This window comes from Akebia trifoliata, chromosome 8 (genome assembly GCF_017979445.1).
Source record: "Akebia trifoliata isolate Shusen 1 chromosome 8, ASM1797944v1, whole genome shotgun sequence".
In the NCBI taxonomy this organism is placed as follows: domain Eukaryota; kingdom Viridiplantae; phylum Streptophyta; class Magnoliopsida; order Ranunculales; family Lardizabalaceae; genus Akebia; species Akebia trifoliata.
In genome coordinates, this window is record NC_141382.1 from 1,465,976 (window position 1) to 1,486,894 (window position 20,919).

The following is a 20,919-nucleotide window of genomic DNA, read 5'->3' on the forward strand; positions in this document are numbered from 1 at the left end:
TATGAATGAAAACGTTGGTGTATCTTTAATATTGAGCAAAATGTGAGGCATGTAATATTGAATGTTGTTTCCATGGACCCAATAAGAACCCAATCTTGAAACAATTCGCTTGGTAACAATTTGCAATTTGAGCTATAATTGTAAATGAGGTTGATTTTTTTATGTCAAGACCTAGCTTACCATTCAATGTGAAATAATTGAAAGTTCTCTTCTATTTCTTATTTGGTCAATTCCCTCATCTCTACTACACTTATTTTATGAATATGTTATTATGTAACTATCCAATCTTTTGTTTAATAAAATATTATGAGAGAACAAAATGTGATCATAACGTAAAATAGTCGGACAAGTCGTCTCAGTCTTAGAGAAGGTTGAGCAAGATATTCACTGTGAATGACTCCCCTCAACGGCTCTTAAGATCTGTCGTGATTTAAACGAGTTTGCAAACTTGATCTTGTCAACTGATTTTAGTTTTATTTATATAAATAAATCAATCTTAAGAATATATATATAATAAAATAACATTTTATGATTAAGCATCTATTAATCCAAATTATAATATAAAAATTATTATTTTTATACAAATCATACTTTTAAATCCATATAAAAGGGTTTGTTTTGTTTCATTCAAAATAAGAGGCCTCATTCAAATCAACATGGCATCGATGGGGTAACAAAACTAGAAAGTGAGTTTATAGACCTAAATATAATGGTTAAAATAAATCTCAGGATTGTACTTCATATTACACTTTCTTAAGTGGAAGCGTGTAGGAACTATAAAGGCATACATACTTCCACATCAGAAAAGTGTGATATTAGATCATCTTCACCAAAAATCAGTTCGGTCCGAAACTTTTAACTCAATCATAAGTGATTTACAAAAAATCATTACCATAGATTTTTTTTCACAATTATTGTCCCATGAACCTTCCCCAGTGTATATTTCCTTTAAAAATATTAGTTTATTTAGATTAAAACGGGTTTTACTTGATTAGGACCCGGTCCAAATGTTATTGGATTCTAACATTGAGATCTTATAAAAACCCGATCGTACAAGAGTCCTGAATCCTGATATTTATCGGACCAATTCCAGATCCAATTACGATCCGATCCGAACCCGACCATAGACAGCCCTAGCTGCTGCTTTTGGTCATGAAGTTCAACCTGTGATCTGTAATTGAATTTAACCCAATTCGAATTTCTCATAAAACTGAAGAAACCCATTTCGATTCTCATCTGAATTCCCCTATTTTAATCCGAAACTCTGCAAATTCTTTTCAGACAAATTCAGAATTTCTGGTGATTAGCAACAAAGGGGTTTTCTTCGTTTCTTTAGAAGTTAAGAAACGATGAAGATCAAAAGATTCCTAACGATTCCGGTTTCTTTTGTGATTCTCTCCATTGGTTTCATTTATTACTCCACAGTTTTCATTTTTATCGAAGATTGGTTGGATTTGAAGAGCTCTGCTGGAATCTTAAACTCTTTGATCTTCACTTGTTTTGCTTTTATGTGTCTCGTCTCCTTCGCCTCTTGTGTTTTTTTGGACCCAGGCCATGTTCCTTCTACATTTGTTCCAGAAATCGAAGATGGCGAGGTATCGGATCAAGGGCTCAAGAAAAATGTAAGCTTTATTTAATCTTTTGTGAGTTTATTACTGAAATTATAGTTTTCTATGTGTTTGTTATATTATCTTAAAATCAAATTTTTTTCTGCAATTTATGGTGGTTTTTCATTTTCTCTGCAGAGAAAAGTACAATAAAAAAACTAAATTTTGAATCTAGTTTTTAATTATCTACTAGGATGAAGAAGTTTCACAATTTTCTGAAGAGAAAATTAAAGTAAATAAATAAAAACTAGAATGTGATTCTACAAGCTTTGAGAAATAAAAGATTATATCAAAATATAGGTTTTCTTGATGACCAATAAACCACAAAAGTTCCTACACATTCTTTATCAACACTAGAAGTTCATAGCCTCATACATATAAACTTAAATGGGAAACTTGCATAAAAACTAAAATCTAGTTGAAAATGATGATGGAGTGACCTACTTAAAAAGCTAAACTAGTTATACTGTATTGGGCTTGTTGTATTGCTAATTGAACCCATGATCCACATGGGACATCACTTGGAATGATGAACAATTGTATAACTTGTTTTTTTGGGGTGTATGTCTAGTGCCAACAAGTATTGGCATGGAAAAATTCCAAAAGTAAAAGTCCCAAGGTAATACTGGTTTGATCGCACCAAGGAAAATGCCAGAAAGAAAGTTAGTTTTTAGTTTTGGGAGTGTGGGTAATCTTGAGTTAATAACATTTGGATTTTCCTACTAAAAAAGGAATTTCTTTTTCTTAGGAAATTGTTTACCCCAAGAAAATTCACAATCATACACTGCAAATCGCATTTTCTTAGAAAAATCATATTCTTGCACAATCATCCAAACTCCTCAATTCTTATTTTGTCTATCCTGGTCTTACTTATACATCCGTTTTAACATCCTTATCTTTTCTACTCTTACTTTCTGAACATGTTGGTTCTCGATTACTTAGAAAGCATAGTTGATCTTATTGTTCTCTTATACTTATTTTTTTCTAGCTTGGTCGGTACTGGTCTTAAAATTAATCTAGAAGTGATCCTCTACTTTAACCACCCACCACCAATTCTATAGGTGGCATCGGTGTTTTCTCCCTAGTAATGTTTGATTGAACGTAAACAATTGAATTGGTCATTTGGGTATTCTTGCCCATCAATATTTCATAATATCTCTTCCCTATCTCTTTCGACTAAACTTGAATCCCATCCATTTTTTTCTGCTAATAATTAGCTTAGAACCCTTACTTTCTAAAACATTGCTCCATAAATCTAGTTTTAAATTTAGTCCCTCTTCAGTTTCATCAGCCAGCCATACAAGAACTTTGTATGACACAAATTATTTTACTTTTCTACCCTCTGATTATTTATTAATGCCTTAGGAGACCTTGTGGACAATTATGACCATTTCTTTCCTTACGAGCTTCATTTTTTCATCCGTGGTAAAAATACCCCCCTAACTAACAGAAATACTAGTACATGGGATGTCAACTTTGAATCTACACAACCCAGACTTGATGGTCTTGGACGACCTTTATGCATAACTAACAGTTTCATTTTTGAGGGAAAGGAGTGTGAAATATTGAAATCAATAAAGAAAAATGTCAAGTAGAAGATATTGGAGCAATTGCAAATCATAGTAATATACCCAATCTTGAATCTGCCTAACTTACTTGAACTATGGTTTACAAGTATTTATTTATTTATTTATTTTTGTTTCCATTTCTTGTGAGGAGAACTATTCAAAAGTGGCCATGGTCAATATCTTTTATATTTACAGAATGGAAATTCAGAACACAATGATGCAATTTCAATCATTTTAATTTGTGTGTGTTCACATTTTCTTTTCTTTTTTTCATTTTTTTTTTTTTTGTGTGGGTGTGTGTGTGGGGGGGGGGGGGGGGGGGGGGGTTAATAATTTCATGGTGAGCCGCCGATCTTCTAGAGTCCTAGGAATTAGGATGCCTAGATTCTGTGTTCAATTGCACATACATTAGTATGTATTTTTAATTTGCATGATTTTGTACAGGGTGTAAATTTGAGATACTGTGAGAAGTGTTCCACATACAAGCCTCCCAGGACTCATCATTGCCGGGTCTGCAGAAGGTGTGTGCTGAGGATGGTAGGTGCACTTACTGCTTCTTTGGGTTTTTCATGGCATCCTTGATTTACAAGTCCTTCATTTAAACAATTTTTGTCTCCTTGTTTCTTCACTTCAGTTGAGATAATTAATTTTCAACCACTCAAATTTCGGATGCAGGATCATCACTGTGTGTGGATAAATAATTGTGTCGGCTTTGCAAACTATAAGCCGTTTGTTATCTTCATCTTATATGCAGCTATAGGCTGTGTCTACTCTATGGTACATTATTGATTCTGTTTCTTTTTTACTTGTTTTAATACGTTATCGATCTTCTAAGAAAAAAAAAATCTGAAAGAAGCTTTCTTTGTATGTTTAGGTCGTGATTATAACTGATACTCTTCAAAAGGATTGGGAATCTATTGGACAGAGACCCCTTATATTTTATGTAAGTTTCTTTATAGATGCATTAATCAGCTAAAGCTGTTGTGTTGGGCATTTGGTCCCATGTGAAATGACTATAGCTTGGTGGACTAATCTCTATTTCAGTTTGGGTGCATTTCTTTAAGGTGGATACTTAGTTCAGGACAGGATAATGGGGATTGAGAGGAAATCTTCCTCATCTCTATCACACATATGATGTCACACCAAGGATAGCTCCTGGCCCAGAAATTTACAAGATCAAATGGTTTTACCACGGACATCAAGGAGCTGATTTACTTATCAGAAATAGTTGAAGTGCCATAGTAGACGATCCTTCCTGGATCAAGAAAATCTTAATTTCCTCCCTTGACATTTTGATTTTGACAAATTTTGACATAAATTGTGAAATTAATCCTTTAAATGACAGAGCAAAAATTCCCCATATCAGGATCAAAATCCAGATTCCAACAACAGCATCTTGGGCATGGGTTTGAGAGTTGGCTTTCAAAATTATGGTTAGAATTTGTCAGATCCAAAATGTATAGGGAAGCAGCTCTAATTTTTTGGAACATAGGGAAATCTTTCTCATATGCCACAATAACGAGGGGTAAGTCCAAATCCCCCATTAAAACTAAGCATAGCCCATAACTAGTTGTATTAATTGGATGGTTGTGATGATAAGATTCTTCCTTCCATAGGAAAAACAAATTATTGTCCTAGGCCAGGTAAAATGGGGACTGTAGTGATTGGGAGATGAACTATTAATGTAGAAGTTCTCTTTTATGGAGCCCATCAATTGGTGGGTCTCTTATTTCTGGATTTAGTTACATGTACAGCAACGACAATTGGGAAGACATCCTCCCATATTGGCATAATATTTCTTTACTTCGTGTTTTACAATCCATCGACTCTCCTCATTCCCCTCTTTATTTCGTTTTTTTGAAACTTGGTTGAGATGATCAGCTTTTCAGATCTTAGAAACTACTAATGACAACACGCATTCCAGGTTACTTGTGGGTCAATCACAACTGCCTTAAGCTTGATATTGGGAATGCTCTTGGCTTGGCACATTTACCTCCTAACTCATAACATGACAACGATAGAGGTGAGTCGGAACTCTTTAATGCTAGATTGGACAATTCGGGTGTTTCTTTGTGATTATTGGTGTAGGTTTGCTAATGGTTTTTTCTTCTTTTTTTGACAGTATCACGAAGGAATAAGAGCAAAGTGGTTAGCAAGGAAGTCCGGACAAAGATATCACCATCCTTTCAATCTTGGTGTTCACAGAAACATTATTTCGGTAACTCTCAAATCTCTCTTTCTCAATTCTAAGTCTGCACGCTCATCTTACCTGATAAATGTATCGAGATGGTGACTTCAATTTTCCTTTATAATCAGATATTGGGTCCAAATATGCTGAAATGGTTTTGTCCCACAGCGGTTGGTCATCTCAAAGACGGAATTCGCTTTCCTCACAATAGTTCCTAAGGTTTACCGCATCTACTCAAAATGAAAACCTCAATGGTGTGTGAGAAGATATTTATTTTCTTTTGGTTCATTTTTTTGATCTCAAAGTGGAGACAAGCTGGAAGAGCTGCCCATGAGCAGCAATTACAGTTCTTTCTTGATACTCTACGCTAAGACTCCGAGTCCTCAAAAAACAGATAATACTCTACGCCAATACTCCACTAGTTTCTCTTAGTGAATCAAGAGAAACTAGTAACCTTCTGCACCATTCAAGAGTATTACATCTCAGTAAGGTTTGTTTCCACGTTGCATCACAATGTTGATGGAGTTGTATGTTATGTTTCATGAACTGTAACATAAAGATTGCTTACATGTAAAGGGTATACTTAGGGTAACATACTGAAAACATTGAAAGAAATATTTTCAGAAGCATCTTGTGATTTTGAAGTATAAAAATTGTATTTGTGTATTTTGTTGATGTTTTTCGTTTATTTGTTACCAGTAATGATTCTAGCTTTTGAATGTTTAAGGGACATCTTTTTTAAAAAAAATTATACATTTTTTTGGGAGAAAATTATTGCTCAGAAAAAATATGCCCTCCAAAAATTGTTTTTTATTTTTTTATTTTTTTATTTTTTTATTTTTTTATATTATAAAAGATATACAGTTCAGAGGCTTGCTTATCCCTATTAATCTTTCATGGGTATTTTACCAAAGTGGCTGAGTATTTTACTGAAATTACTAGCCCAGCCAAGTTTTTGAAATATTTATCAAAAAGGCCATATACCTGTTTTGGTATTTATTTATTCTTATAAAAATGGTTATGTTCTGAATGGTTATTAAACTGAATTTACCTTTATACGATACAAATCAAAAGGCACCCATCTAGCTGAATTTACCTGTACATCCTCATTTTCAAACTAAATCCTCAATATAGTTTTGGCTTTTTCATCATTTGTGAAAAAACATGGTCTGTTGTTTGAGGGTCAGAAGAACGTCAAAAATACTAAATCATAAATATGACAATACAATGAGTGTCCATTATGGTAAATATAAACAAATACCAATTTGGTTACATGGCTTTTTTAACAAATATTTTAAGAACATGACCGAGCCAGTAGTTTTAGCATCATACATGACTGTTTTGGTAATTTCCCCATCAAAGATAAAGATCTGATTCGAACAAACCATTCGAGCTGGTCAATCTTCGAAAATTATCCGACCTTGTTTTCAATCCAATGGGTCTTAATCTTGTTTTTAATGGTATATCATTCTTGAAGCTTGAAGCTTGAAGGAGATAATACAAATTAAATTTATTTTAAAATATAAATTAATAATAAAAGAATTTGCGAAGGAGTCAGAATCAGTAGATTGCTGTTTCATGTTTGTGGTGAAATATTAAATAATTTTTTTTATATCTAATATTTCTGTTTTTAAGAGATTCTATTGGCGCACCAACTTTTACTTACAACACACCAATCCTTTTGAAATTAACTGGTAATCTAACTATTGATTGGTGTGTTATATAAGTAATAGTAGATGCGTCAATAAAAGCTCTCTTTTTCCCGTATGTGATAACGGATGGAAGTCCAAAAAAGAGTAATGATTTTCTGACTCCCCCACGTGCTATACGCAAAATACTCTCCTGATGTGGTATGTTCTAGAACCATAGATTTTTTTATCGGGATACTCAACAACACATATTTATGAAGATGCGACATGTGTATCCCGATGCATAAAATATATGGTTTAAAGCATGCCACGTCAGGATATTTCCACGTGGGGAGCCCGATTATCACTCCAAATGGAAAAAAAAAATAGTTAATTTCAAAAAGTAGTTATCTTCCGTGGGACCCACTAGGCCATTAATCCCAGCTTCATTATCCAATGCAACGGACAGCAGTCAAACAAAAGTCTATTGGACCTCAAAGAATGAACCACGTGGCACATAATAAAGCATATGGAAGCTAGCTATCTCTTCAACTCCTCGTAGTACAAAATCAAAAGCTCCATTTTTCCCTCCCCTCAATTTCGCCATCTCCTTCTCCCCGCCATTTCTTCTCCACTTCCTTCTCTGTAAACCAGTGGTTCCTCCCAAACCCTAGATCTTCACAAACTTTGACCCCAAATTCTCTCTCTCTCTCCATTTTCTACCATAATCAATCTCCATGTCTAATCTTCGACTCTAAATCGAATTTTCAATCACTCCACCACTGAAATTTCATGGTCTGTCCACAAATTTTCAAATCTTAGATGAAACAAGAGATCTAAGCTCGTCAAGAGCAATGCCATGGTTAATTTCCGACATAATTCTTCCAATCCGATATCTTTTTCTTACAGTTTATCAATCCTTAGCTTTAAGTTGAGTCCACAAGAAATTTTCATTATCAGAGCTTGGAGAGATCGAAATGAGCAGAGATATGGTTAATATTTCTCTGATTCCTTACGTTCTAGTTTTAATGTTCCTTTTATCGAGTTTTTTACCGTGTGTTCGATGTCAAGATGAGAGTGAGTACAGTCAGACGGGTGATCCTGCTATGCTTCCAATGATCACAGAGCTTATCTACAACCGGCTCATGAATCTTACAGCTATATTCAATGGGGACATTGCTAAACGCCTAAGTTTCTGCATAAAAGATCTGTGCGTTAATTGTTTTGAATTTTGATTCATTTTCAACGGCTGGAAATGGAAATGTTTTTGCTAAAATTCTCATTGTTTCAGGCAAACTGATTGGAATGGGGCGTTCAATTTTACGTCAGATTTGGGATTCATAACTTCTTGCGTTAAGAAAACAAGAGGTTGAGCCATTGCCACTCTCGAAAAAACTCTCTGTTTTACTTTTGAATGGATGTCACGTTGATTAATGCACTAAAATTTATGTTCCTCAGTACAAGTAGATACATATATTAGATATTACAACTCTTTAACTCTTAGATATGCTTAATAACACACCCATTTTTTTAAAGAAGGAAAGATTGGATTTTGTGCCAATTCAATACACTAACAAAAGAAACTGATGGCCAATCCAAAAATAAATAAATAAATAATACAATACCAAAAGGAAAACTACAAATCCATCATAATCCAATTACTGAACACGAATACACACAAACACAATCATACGTGAACGTATGGTGATCTACTTTCAGATTTATGCTTCATAAAAGTTTTTTTCTTGCGGGCTCATGCAACATATGAAACTACTCGTCCTCAAATTACTATCTTCTTTGGGTTTACAAGTCTTGACAGTTATTTCTTTCCCTTGGACTTTGGCAAATAAGCATTCATGTTTACGTGAATGAAATATGTTTCGTTCTACATGGACAAGGTCACACAATATTTTATTGGGATAAGAGCTTACATTAAATGAAATGAGACATCTTTGAGTCACCTTAATCTCTGCATTATCATTTACACATTCAACTTCGATATGACTGTGGGCTAGGTTTTGTTTGCACCTTGAAATGATGGTTCTTTCACTGCAAGTATCAATAACAACTGCACAATTAATTTTTGCATTTCATTGCAGCCCGAAAAAATATTATGGCATTTCCACTCTGCTTTGTCATCTGGTTATGATTTTAGTTTGAGTTGTTCTCCGTTAGACAGGGGATTGGGTCTACAATGTCATTTTTCTTCATTCCCTTCTTTGTTGTGTTCTTCCGATGTTTCCTCTGTAAGAACAATATGTTTACTTGGAAGAAACGAAGATAAAGTATTGCAATAAATGGTTCTTGTTCAATTCGGATCAGGGTTGACTTGGAGCCAATCCAATAGTAATTGGATTGGATCCTGGTCTGATCTGATAAGTAGTTGAATTGGGCCCTTATTGGATATCAACACATTGCTTCAATCCCGTTCTGATAGACAGTTGGACCAGGTCTTCATCTGATCTGATACAATCCAATCCAATAAATAAAATATATCTCAAGTATAGATACACATAATGTATCATTTGAGAACTCCCTCAACCTTCATCCCTAGCTTTTCTTTCTTTTTTGTTTTGTGGTTTGTTAGACATGATAACATTGTACAAAGTGGAAAATGAAACAAAATTGGGAAAGAAATTACATATGCACAAAACAAAAGTATTTTATTTACTTTGCTTTCTGACTAGAAGTCATCCAAGTCATTTTCATTTTCTGCAAAATTAGTTTGATATATAAAAGTTTATTTCAATTATATTTATTTACCTAATCTGATTATGGATTTGATTGGACCAACAGGAGATATCGCTAAACGTGTCTGTACAGCAGCGGAATTAAAGATCTACTTCAATAGTTTCTTTGAAATGGGTTCAAGGAGTAACAACTACCTGAAGCCTAACAAGAATTGTAATTTAACTTCATGGGTGGAGGGATGTGAGCCAGGATGGGCTTGTAGTGTGGACCTAAATCAGAAGGTTGACCTCAAAAATTCAAAGGACGTGCCTGTAAGAACCAGTAACTGTCAGACTTGTTGTGAGGGTTTCTTCTGCCCTCATGGTCTTACATGCATGATACGTAAGTATTTGATCATTTGCATCCTTTCTCTCTTAGCTTCTGTAAGCTAAAATACTAATTCTGATTGATTTTCATCTTGGTAATCCTATAGAATTTGGCGACGTTTTTTTTCCACTTCCAGTTGGTCTATTGGTATTTCATTGACATGGTTCTTAGTTAATAGGTTTGTGATGCTGGATTTCCAAAGGAGCAACTGCACAAAATTTATCTTCTATATCCATAAAAATACATCCTTTTCCCCAAAATGTTGTATTTATAATTTTTTAATTAACGTATGTAACAGTATGAAACATTAGCCTTTTGCAGTTTCCTGGTTGTTGCTTAAGATTGATCATAATTTGGTAGTTGGTTTTGTTTCGAGCAACAAATGGTGACTTGTTTTTTTTTTTGCATCAAGACGGATTCCACTTGGATTGTCACGGGTTTGATTCTTTCCACCCTTATGGGTGAGGGGGAGTGTTAAGTGTATATTTTCCTTCACTCTCGGGTGTGTCATACCCCTGTTAAGCTCCACGACCCTCTAATATTCATAGTTCTCCCCCTATCCAATAGATCAGTCTTTTGGAGTAGTTGGTTGGTTAACACGGTCCTAGAAACTACTAATAAATCATGATTTTTCATTGGTGGCAGCCCTACAAGATTCTACTTTTTACAATGTGTTTGAAGTTAGTGACATTGTGTTTCTTATATGTATCTCCTTCCTTTTATCATTTTTATAATTTGGTATCATTTTGATGCTCTAAAAGATTTGGGCTTTCCATGTTTTCTGAGTTATCAATCTTGGTTATTTCATATTTCATCAGTAGTGGTGGTTTTTCTTACTCCTATTTAAAGCAGACTTGTAATCAATTGATTTTTAGGGGAATTATTGACCTATCACCCTTTAACACCTCTTTTCATAAGGTTCATCCTTAAAGGAAATCATGTTTACTGCATTTCAACGAGCAGTTATCTAGAAATCACTACCTTTTTTTTTTCTTTCTTTTGAATCTCCATAGAAAATTTTACCAAGCCTTTCTCACACTTGCAAATATTTGTAACTATCACTACTATGATGACTGATGAGCCTTGAAGATAAAGATCTTAGAATTGGTCCAATCCCAATAGGTCTTGGATTGAAACATTTATCTGACAAGTATATATTTAATCTTTTAATGCACATAACAAGTACACATCCATGCATCATATTAATCTATAGTTATGAAATTTTGTTTTTGTATTTCTGGTAAAAGGATTAAATAATATATGTATGAGTTTGCTGCTCTTGTTGTTGAAAGAATAATTTTCTCTGCCCTGTCAGAAAGCATAAAAATATTATCCTAGATGTTATAACTAAATTTCATAGTTGTTAAGATATCTGAAGCTTGTTATTCTGAACTTTATTGTGGGTTGGAAAGAGTTCCTAATTTTACATTTGTTTCTTCTATCTTTTCATTGAAGCTTGCCCATTAGGTGCTTACTGCCCACTTGCAAAGCTCAATAAAACTACTGGAATATGTGATCCGTAAGTTGACTTTCTGGTTCAAGAGTGATTTTTATATGTTTTGTTTCTTTTCTTATGGTGTATGGTGTGATTTAATATTTTGCTAGAAATTTCTACAGATATAGTTACCAAATACCTCCTGGACAACCAAACCATACTTGTGGTGGAGCAGATATTTGGGCTGATGTCTTGAGTAGTAGTGACGTATTCTGCTCAGCAGGATCATACTGTCCAAGTACCACCCAGAAAGTTCCTTGCAGTAGTGGGTATTGATTTTTATCTTAAAACTCACTTTGTCGATTTTACAACTATTATTATGTCTTTGTAATTCCTCATGATGCATGTTGATGATCTGTTTGTGTTCTTTATCTTTATTTGCTAATGCTGTTTTGTCATGCAATCAGGCATTACTGCAGAACTGGATCAACATCTGAAAAAAGTAAGTTTTTTATTGTTAATTTAGTTGTAACTATATTTTATGTGAATCTACTTACAGTTGCTTTCTTTGAAGCTATGCGTTATTTTCATTTTTTTATTATAAAGATACCCTGATAGGGAGTTTCTCGAGAACAGGAGAAGATAAAAATCATTAAAGTGAACCACTATTTCTTATGTTTGATAAAATAGATGTATTTGTATTGTGTTCGATTATCAACAAGATTGCATGGTATTGAATCTTAGACTGGTAATTGGCTCAAAGATTTTGTTTCGGCAAAAGAGGTTCTTCTTTCTACTTTTAGATGAATAATTCACTGGGATAATATGTTCTCTACTGGAAATTTTCGAAATATAATTGGATGCAATATCACTAAGAGTCACTTAAAACATGAAGAGACAACGTGCAGACTTAAAGGGCATAAATCTTAGATTCTTTTCATAGATATCAAGAAAAGGACCGACAACTGAATTATAGAATAAAATTCCAAATAAAAGAAGGCACTGAAAGGGAATAAAAATCCAGGCGAATACTCTGCCAAAACCTAATTATTGATATAGAGTGTGATACAAAGCACTAAAAATATCGGACCTCATACTTAGAGAGCTCAATTTGAGCAAGGTAGAATAACACCCTTTTCAATTGTTTCTTGGGAGATATGAAGTTTTGCACTATTTATCGGAGTGATGAGACAATTTTGTCATTTTCGTGAAGTTAAATGGCTGGTATTTCTTGAGGGCAATCCAAGGGTTGGGATTGCTTAGAGTTTTAGAGGTAACTCTTTGTCATGAAGCACAAGGCTCTCCTTATTGGATATAATTGAATTTCCTTATGTACCCTTCAGGACTCAGGAGTCCAGCTGTAAACTCATGTGCGCTGAGTCTGTGTCGGCGCCATCAGGTTGTCAAGGAGTCCCACATCCAGCACTTTTCTTGTTCCTCCGCCACAATTCACCACTTCGGCCATTTTTTTTCGAATACATCACATTTTCTACATATTTATTACTCTTTTTGTTGTCGATTTGTATGTTTGTTTGAATTGATTGTGCAGCAGATCCCCACTTCATCTGTGTGCCAATTCATGTTGATGTCAGTATATTCACTTTTTTTCTTTTCATTATTTTTACTGACCAAGTTAACTCTCTACGCCTTTATGGAAATCGTAAGCTTTCTCTCAACTAAGACCATGTGGAGATTCTTCCTACTTTCATGAAACTCTTTCACTAATTGCCCAAATAAGAAGTTAGTTTTGATGGTTGACTTTCCAGGCCAGACACCAAATTTGTTCCTTGCTATCTTTGTCTTTGCTCCACCACTCTCTCCCTTAGTTTCATAGGGTGGCTCATAAGTGTGAGATCTTGTTGAACAACTAAGTTAGCCCAGACAACCTGATTTCTTTCACACCTTTCTTGGAATATCATCTGGATCCAAAGTCTTTTTCTATTCTCATCCTTGCCAAAACCTTTTCCATTTTTATAACCTGAAATCTTATGTCCTCTAGTTTTTCAAGGATGCTTGACGTACTTTATGATGATTTTGAAAAGCCTATGATAATGCATGGACCCCTGTCATTACTGGAATATTATCTGTTTTGTTATCTTATTTCAGTTTCCTATAACTTCAGATATAGGTTCAATCTCAGATGGTATCTTATTCATGCTATATTTGCATTTGGTGTTTTTGTTGCTTATACATTTTTTTACTTGAACCATGTCCCCTTTTATATTTAATTTATTCAGTGCTGCTGGCCTTAAATCCTGCCTAAGAGAGTAATGCTTCAATATCTGTAGTATTCTAAAGTTAAAGATGTTGGCACTAGTATTTGACTTCTAAGAACCATCTTGCAGAATGCTTCAAGCTGACTTCTTGTGATCCAAATACTGCAAATCAAAATCTTCATGCATATGGCGTCATGCTTATTGTAAGTGGTTGTTTACTTCCAACTATGCATGGTAGAGTCCGAATTTGTTAACAGAGCATTGGTCTTGAGCCGGCTCCAAAGTGAGATTTTATTTGGCATATAAACTATCCCATTGACTTGAGCTCCTTTTTCGTAACGTCATTTCCTATTATTTATGAGTTATAATCATGCTTTTGTATATTTTCTGGAGGATACCTTCAGAAGTCTTTCCCTAGGTGTTCCCAATATATTGACTTGTTTATGGCCAAACTACCTGATCTTCGTTCATTATTCATGTACTCTTGATTTTTTTCCCTTACAAAAGGTTTTAAGAAACCTTTGAGATATGCCTTGAAGCACGTCTACGATTGAGGCATCTGTTCGAGGCATCCTAAAAATACTCTTGACGCAAACTATGAAAAATGCAGGTGCTCATTGGGTGTAACTTGTAAGTCTCACCCACCGAAGTGTTAAAATGGTTAATGTCTCATGCTTTTTATACCTTTTTAGTTACTTTGATGGATGTGTGCTATCACGTGCATACCACATACATTTCTTTTACTCGATTTTAAATTCCCACAGAAAATGCAAACATCTCTTTCCTCCCTTAAGAAATAGATAAACTGTTTTGCTCCTCTTAGGGTTTCTAGTATATGTCACTAAGTTGGAACATTGAAATTAGGGAGTTATATGAATTTTTAACTCAATTGTGATGGTTTGGAACTTCAAATTTGAATTGTCAATTATAATATTTCTTACCTTGTTTCCTTTTTCTCACAAGTTTTCCTATTTTTTCTCGTTATACTGAGTAATTCTATTTGTACTTTTTTTCTGTTTTATAAGAAAGTGGATTAGTGGTTAATAATTAGTAGGTGAAGGTGGGTTTTTGAACCCAGGTCATGGTATCAACACTCACAGACTTTAACAAACTTAGCAAGCTGGCACCTTATATTTATTATTTATTAATGTGGAAGGGACGTGGGAGGCTTACACTTCTTGCTTCGAGGCATACACATCATTCTTTAGGCCATTGAAGCATTTCCCTCCACTCATTCGCTTCGCTTTTTAGAAATTGACACATTTCACTTGTCAATGCAGGCTGCGTTAAGTACTTTGTTGATCATCATCTATAACTGTTCAGACCAAGTTCTCACCACCCGGGAAAGAAGACAAGCCCAATCCAGAGAAGCTGCAGCAAGGAGTGCAAGAGAAACTGCACAAGCACGTGAAAGGTGGAAATCTGCAAAAGATGTTGCTAAAAAGCGCGCAATTGGACTACAAACACAATTATCACGTACATTTTCTCGCAAAAAATCTGTAAGGCAGCCAGATATGAAGGTTCTGGGTCAAACTAAAACTGTACCTGATGATGCTTTATTACCACCTTTGCCTCTGGGTGCTTCTAGTGCCTCTCAGCAATCAAAGACAAAGAAAAAGGAACCAAGTAACCTTACAAAGATGATGCGTCAGCTCGAGGAGGATCCTGAAAGTAATGAAGGATTCAATCTGGAAATTGGTGATAAAAATATAAAAAAGAATATGCCAAAAGGCAAACAAATGCATACTCATAGCCAGATTTTCAAGTACGCATATGGCCAACTTGAGAAAGAGAAAGCTCTTCAGCAGCAGAACAAGAACTTAACCTTTTCAGGGGTAATTTCAATGGCTACTGATGTTGAGATCAGAACCAGGCCTGTAATTGAGGTCGCTTTCAAAGATCTCACCCTTACTTTGAAAGGAAAAAATAAACATCTCTTGAGGTGTGTTACCGGGAAACTTATGCCTGGTCGCGTTTCTGCTGTCATGGGTCCATCTGGGGCTGGAAAAACAACATTTCTTTCTGCTCTGGCCGGAAAGGTGACTGGGTGCACAATGGAGGGTTTAGTTCTTATAAATGGAAAGATAGAATCAATCCACTCGTATAAGAAGATCATTGGCTTTGTGCCACAAGATGATGTTGTGCACGGGAACTTGACAGTGGAGGAGAATCTATGGTTCAGTGCAAGATGCAGGTATGGCAAATACGTGCTGCGCTCCTTCTACCTATGGTTTCAATAACTTTGGTGTCGATATTGTTAGGGACCTACATTTTTTATTAGATATGGTTAGGTTTTGATCGCTCAACCACTTGTTGCTTATTATGATATGAACATACCAATACCCTAATAGGAGTAAAATACATGATAGTATGATATAAAATTGAAAGATGGCAGTCGATAGTCCATTAATTGGGGTGAGGTATTAATTTTTCAATATTCAAATTGAGATTGGTTGATATCTTTCTTTGAGATTCTTTGTTGTATAAGATTAATACTGGAGACAGCTGAAAGCTTGTCAAGTCCAACAAAGATTAAAACTTGTTCTAGGTCATTAGGAACTGTTCTAAACAAGTCTATTTGTTTGAGTTCTGGGTTCGTCTGTGAGTTTTGAGTATTTTATTGGAGTAAGAAAATTCAGAACTTCATCTGGTCACCGAACTAAGCATCTTTTACTATTGTTGTTGTTCACCAATTCTTCTATATCTTGGGTGTACATGCAAACTGACTACCTCAAATTTGTAACCAACTATCTCTGAAATGGAGGAAGCTCCATTGTTTATTTATCTTTTTCTCTATATTCCTTGTCAAGCATGTCTATATTCAATAAAAATTCAGGTCTTTCAGTGTCAAATTTGAATTGTATATGTTGTGCTTCTCATCTTACATCACTATCCATTGGAAGCCTGATACTTTCAATGGCATAAATCATGCTTATTAGCATTTCTAGTTTTAGCCTTTCTTCTTAAATCTTGTTTGTAATGCTATTTAGATGGTGAACTCTTCCAAGACTTTTTTTTTATGTACTGACTGTGGTTTCCTTTTCCTTCCTTGAAATTCTGATTGTTGGAGACTATCTGCGGACTTGACAAAACCTGATAAGGTTCTAGTTGTTGAAAGAGTAATTGAGGCCTTGGGGCTACAAGCAGTACGGGACTCCTTGGTTGGAACAGTTGAGAAGCGAGGAATCTCTGGAGGCCAAAGGAAGCGAGTAAATGTTGGCATAGAAATGGTAATGGAACCTTCACTATTAATCTTAGATGAACCAACATCAGGTTTGGATAGTTCATCTTCTAACTTGCTCCTTAAAGCACTTCGCCGTGAGGCTCTAGAAGGAGTGAACATCTGCATGGTGGTTCACCAACCGAGGTAAGTTTTAACAATCTTAAAGAATGTGATATAACAGGATTGTTTTGAATTTTTTTTTTACTTTTTCTTGAATGTGATATATAATCTTGTACGACCAAGAAAACAAGAACTGGATTATCAAACAGAGAAAAAAAAAGCGTGAGATAGAGATTCTAGTGGACATTTGTTCTTGGCATGTCAGGCATACAAAAATTGGTTATATGTAGATTTAATTAATCTCTCACTTAGCTAATGATGAACTTCAATTTTTCTGCTTCAGCTATACTTTATACAAGATGTTTGACGATTTAATACTTCTAGCCAAAGGTGGTCTTACTGCATACCATGGACCAGTAAAGAAAGTTGAAGAATACTTTGCAGGCATTGGGATCAATGTCCCTGAGCGTATTAATCCTCCAGACCACTTCATTGACATTTTGGAGGGTATAGTGAAACCAATGACAAGCACAGGTGTGAGTTATAAAGATCTTCCCATCAGATGGATGCTTCACAATAGGTACCCAATACCCCCAGATATGCAACAGAGTGCTGCCAGCATTGCTTCATCCTCAAAGGGTGTAAATCTTGCTAGTGGAACTGATCCTGCTAGTGTTGGGGCTGAGGAACAATCTTTTGCTGGAGAGTTATGGCAGGATGTAAAGTATACTGTTGAGCTCAAGCGAGATAGTCTACAGCACAATTTTTTAGCGTCTAAGGACTTGTCCAACCGGGTAACTCCTGGTGTATTTCGGCAATACAAATATTACCTTGGGAGGTATATACTTAAAAGAGTTTGTTTCCCATCATAAGTACACATAAGCTTCTCTGTTTTGTTGGCATATGATGTTATCGACCAGAAAACTACCCCTATTTTTTACATTGTTCTTATGGCCAAACCATCTTTCATATTACCTATAACGGATTCTCATGTGGAAAGGATTGATGATATTTTGTAAAATCTCAGATTTAATTTAATTGGTCATTCCATAAAGACCAAAGAATCAGTCGGTCAGTAGTTATGTGCTTGATTTTCATCCTAGTTTCATAAAACCAGTTTTACATAAGAATATAAATATTAGAATTTTGAGAATATAAATTGCTCATGTCTCTACTATTATTAAGAATACTCGAAGCATTACCCATAATATATATGAGCAGAATGTTGAAGAGGGGGTTGGTTTTCATCATAGTTTTGTAAAAGCTATCTTGTAGAATATTATTAGAGTTTTGAGAGAAAATTGCACCTTTTTTTTTGCACATATTATGGAGTGATATCGCTTGTTTAACAGGGAATTTGGTCACGTCAACATAGTTGATGTGTGCTTGTGTCACGGTGGTGGTGGGGTAGAGATAACGGATAATTGGTTTGGGGTTCAAGTTTAAGATACTTTGAAAAACAACAAGTGTTTTGGACCTTTTAGCAGACCAGTTCCATCTCTTTTCTTAACTGTTGACTTGATCTTTAAGGTACCTATAATTTTTTTCCTTTCAGGGTTGGTAAGCAACGACTACGGGAAGCTAGAATACAAGCAGTGGATTTCCTAATTTTATTACTTGCTGGAGCCTGCTTAGGAACACTTGCTAAAGTGAGTGATGAGACCTTTGGGGCACTAGGATACACTTATACCGTCATTGCAGTTTGTAAGTTTGCCAAAACTCCTAGCTATTATTATGTTCCTTCTGACCTTGAGTTGCTGTCTTTAGGCTTTTAATAGAGCAACCCTGATTTATTCTCATCACACCAATAATACTTACTAATTTTATGTAAAATTGTCGCGTTTAATTTCTCATTTGTTCAAATCTCAACTCCTGAGCTGCAGCTCTCCTGTGCAAGATCGCTGCTTTGAGGTCGTTTACTTTGGACAAATTAATCTACCGGAGAGAGAGGGCTTCAGGAATGAGCAGCCTAGCTTATTTTCTCTCGAAGGATACAATTGACCATTTCAATACAGCCATCAAGCCCGTGGTTTATCTCTCCATGTTCTATTTCTTCAACAACCCAAGGTCTTCCTTCACAGATAATTACATTGTTTTGGTATGCCTTGTCTACTGTGTGAGTGGCATCGCTTATGCATTTGCCATCTTTCTTGAACCCGGTCCAGCCCAATTGGTGCGTTTTCAAACTCTACGTTGAAGAATTCATTTGATTATCAATTTGAAATTTCATCTCTACATTTTATTTTATTTTATTTTTGGCTTTATGGTACTTTGGTTCTTGCAGTGGTCAGTGCTTCTTCCAGTTGTTTTGACACTAATTGCAACTCAGGAGGATAGAAGTGGAACTATGAAAACTCTAGCCAACTTATGCTACACAAAGTGGGCTTTGGAAGCATTTGTGATCGCAAATGCCGAAAGGTTTGATACGAGTTCCTTTTCTTTCTTTTGCACGTTACACACCACCGTTCCCTGACCTACACACCATGCAACCTGGATAACGATATTGTCGAAGATATTATTACTCTGTTTGATTTCAAGGCATGATGCATATAACTCATCTTTTTTTCTTTTTTCTTTTTTTGTGGTGCATTTTCTTTTATCACTTACAGGTACTCTGGAGTGTGGCTGATAACACGTTGCGGTTCACTTATGAGTAGTGGTTATGATCTTCATGATTGGGGCCTTTGTATATCCATCCTCATCTTCTATGGTGTAGTTAGTCGCATCATAGCTTTCTTTTGTATGGTGACCTTCCAAAAGAAGTGAGTCTAAATCATCATCTTCATTCTTTAATGTACTCTTTTCTGTATTCAATTTTGAGAATCTTGTATCATATTCAAGATTCCCGCATCCAAGAATCCGGAGGAAATGATGCAAGATTTCCCTGGTTAATGGGAAATGCTGGCTAACAATGACATACAGAATTCTGTGAATCACACTATGACCTTTATAGCTCACATTGTTATTTTAGGATTTCATGGACATGACCCTTTAATGAATTTTTCCCAACCAATTTTATTGCTGTTCTTCGCCTTTTTTTTATTTTTTATTTTCCTGTTTCTGTTTAACTGTGTTTTGGGTTGAGAGATTTTATTTCTCTCTCTCTCTCTCTCTCTCTCTCTCTCTACACACACACAAGCACAGATATACTGATTGGTGGTTATGCACATGATTCAAGAATTTTCAATATTTATCCCCATTAATAGGTTTTTTAAAATACAAAAAACTTCACTTTGGACTGAGTGGAATAGAGGAACAATATTCCTTTAACCAACCCCAAATCTTTGGGATGTGGCTTTGTTGTTGTTGTAATCCCATTATTTAAATTTTAAAATGGTACGAGCTATTGAGCTTTTACTAAAACAAGTTCATGAATTTTTCAAGTTTTCTGGGAACAGTTTGTTTATTTATTTATTTTTTTCTCGGGCATCACGGAATATATGCAGCTAAATCAATGGTAATTAGATCGATATTGATGAAGGAAAATGAGGATTTGGGGAGGCTAAATCCTTCTTTAACTCGCACGAACAAATTTATGTTTGAAAATAGTCCTCTGCTCAACCTGTCCTTGCTCATTAACTTTCATGACCCTAATTGGGTACCCTAATCCCTTAAAGACTGGATAAATTAGGTTTACTGGACCTCACACCACAAATCTTCCCCTTTCAGTTATCAACTTGATTCAGTATAAAATGAATTTTATAAATAAACTTGCAAGTAATTTTAATTATATAACAGGCTATAAAACAAATTCATCAACTCAATATTCCCTAGATTATAAGTAATAAGATTGTGAAATTGATCATTTATTTTTGAACCTGAGAATATGCCATTAACACTCACAAACTCTACCAAGTTACAAATTTGCACTTTCAACCACATTTAGTTTGATTAATAGTTGAAAACGGAAAAAATTGTTGGACAGATATCTCAATTA

General features: G+C 35.0%; 2 protein-coding genes across 3 annotated transcripts; both read left to right on the top strand.

The window, feature by feature from the left end:
* The first annotated feature begins 1,153 nt into the window (after nucleotides 1–1,153).
* Nucleotides 1,154–6,029, top strand: LOC147395333 (DHHC-type zinc finger family protein). Of its 2 annotated transcripts, none has more exons than XM_086451692.1 (7): nucleotides 1,154–1,622; nucleotides 3,620–3,712; nucleotides 3,851–3,952; nucleotides 4,050–4,118; nucleotides 5,100–5,198; nucleotides 5,298–5,393; nucleotides 5,532–6,029. In XM_086451692.1, exons 1-7 carry the CDS (start codon nucleotides 1,350–1,352, stop codon nucleotides 5,604–5,606), a joined length of 807 nt encoding a protein of 268 aa, XP_086307818.1. In that variant the 5' UTR covers nucleotides 1,154–1,349; the 3' UTR covers nucleotides 5,607–6,029. The 2 variants fall into 2 exon arrangements, with proteins under 2 accessions (XP_086307818.1, XP_086307817.1); XM_086451691.1 differs by having other exon boundaries at nucleotides 1,157–1,622; nucleotides 5,492–6,029.
* Nucleotides 6,030–7,608: 1,579 nt separating this feature from the next.
* LOC147395334 (ABC transporter G family member 28-like) lies at nucleotides 7,609–20,000 on the top strand. Its single transcript, XM_086450458.1, has 14 exons — nucleotides 7,609–8,201; nucleotides 8,283–8,359; nucleotides 9,788–10,063; nucleotides 11,504–11,567; nucleotides 11,666–11,812; nucleotides 11,951–11,985; nucleotides 13,829–13,902; nucleotides 14,980–15,893; nucleotides 16,770–17,066; nucleotides 17,326–17,820; nucleotides 18,538–18,686; nucleotides 18,866–19,155; nucleotides 19,267–19,400; nucleotides 19,592–20,000. Exons 1-14 carry the CDS (start codon nucleotides 7,969–7,971, stop codon nucleotides 19,746–19,748), a joined length of 3,342 nt encoding a protein of 1,113 aa, XP_086306584.1. The 5' UTR covers nucleotides 7,609–7,968; the 3' UTR covers nucleotides 19,749–20,000.
* The last annotated feature ends 919 nt before the right edge of the window (nucleotides 20,001–20,919 follow it).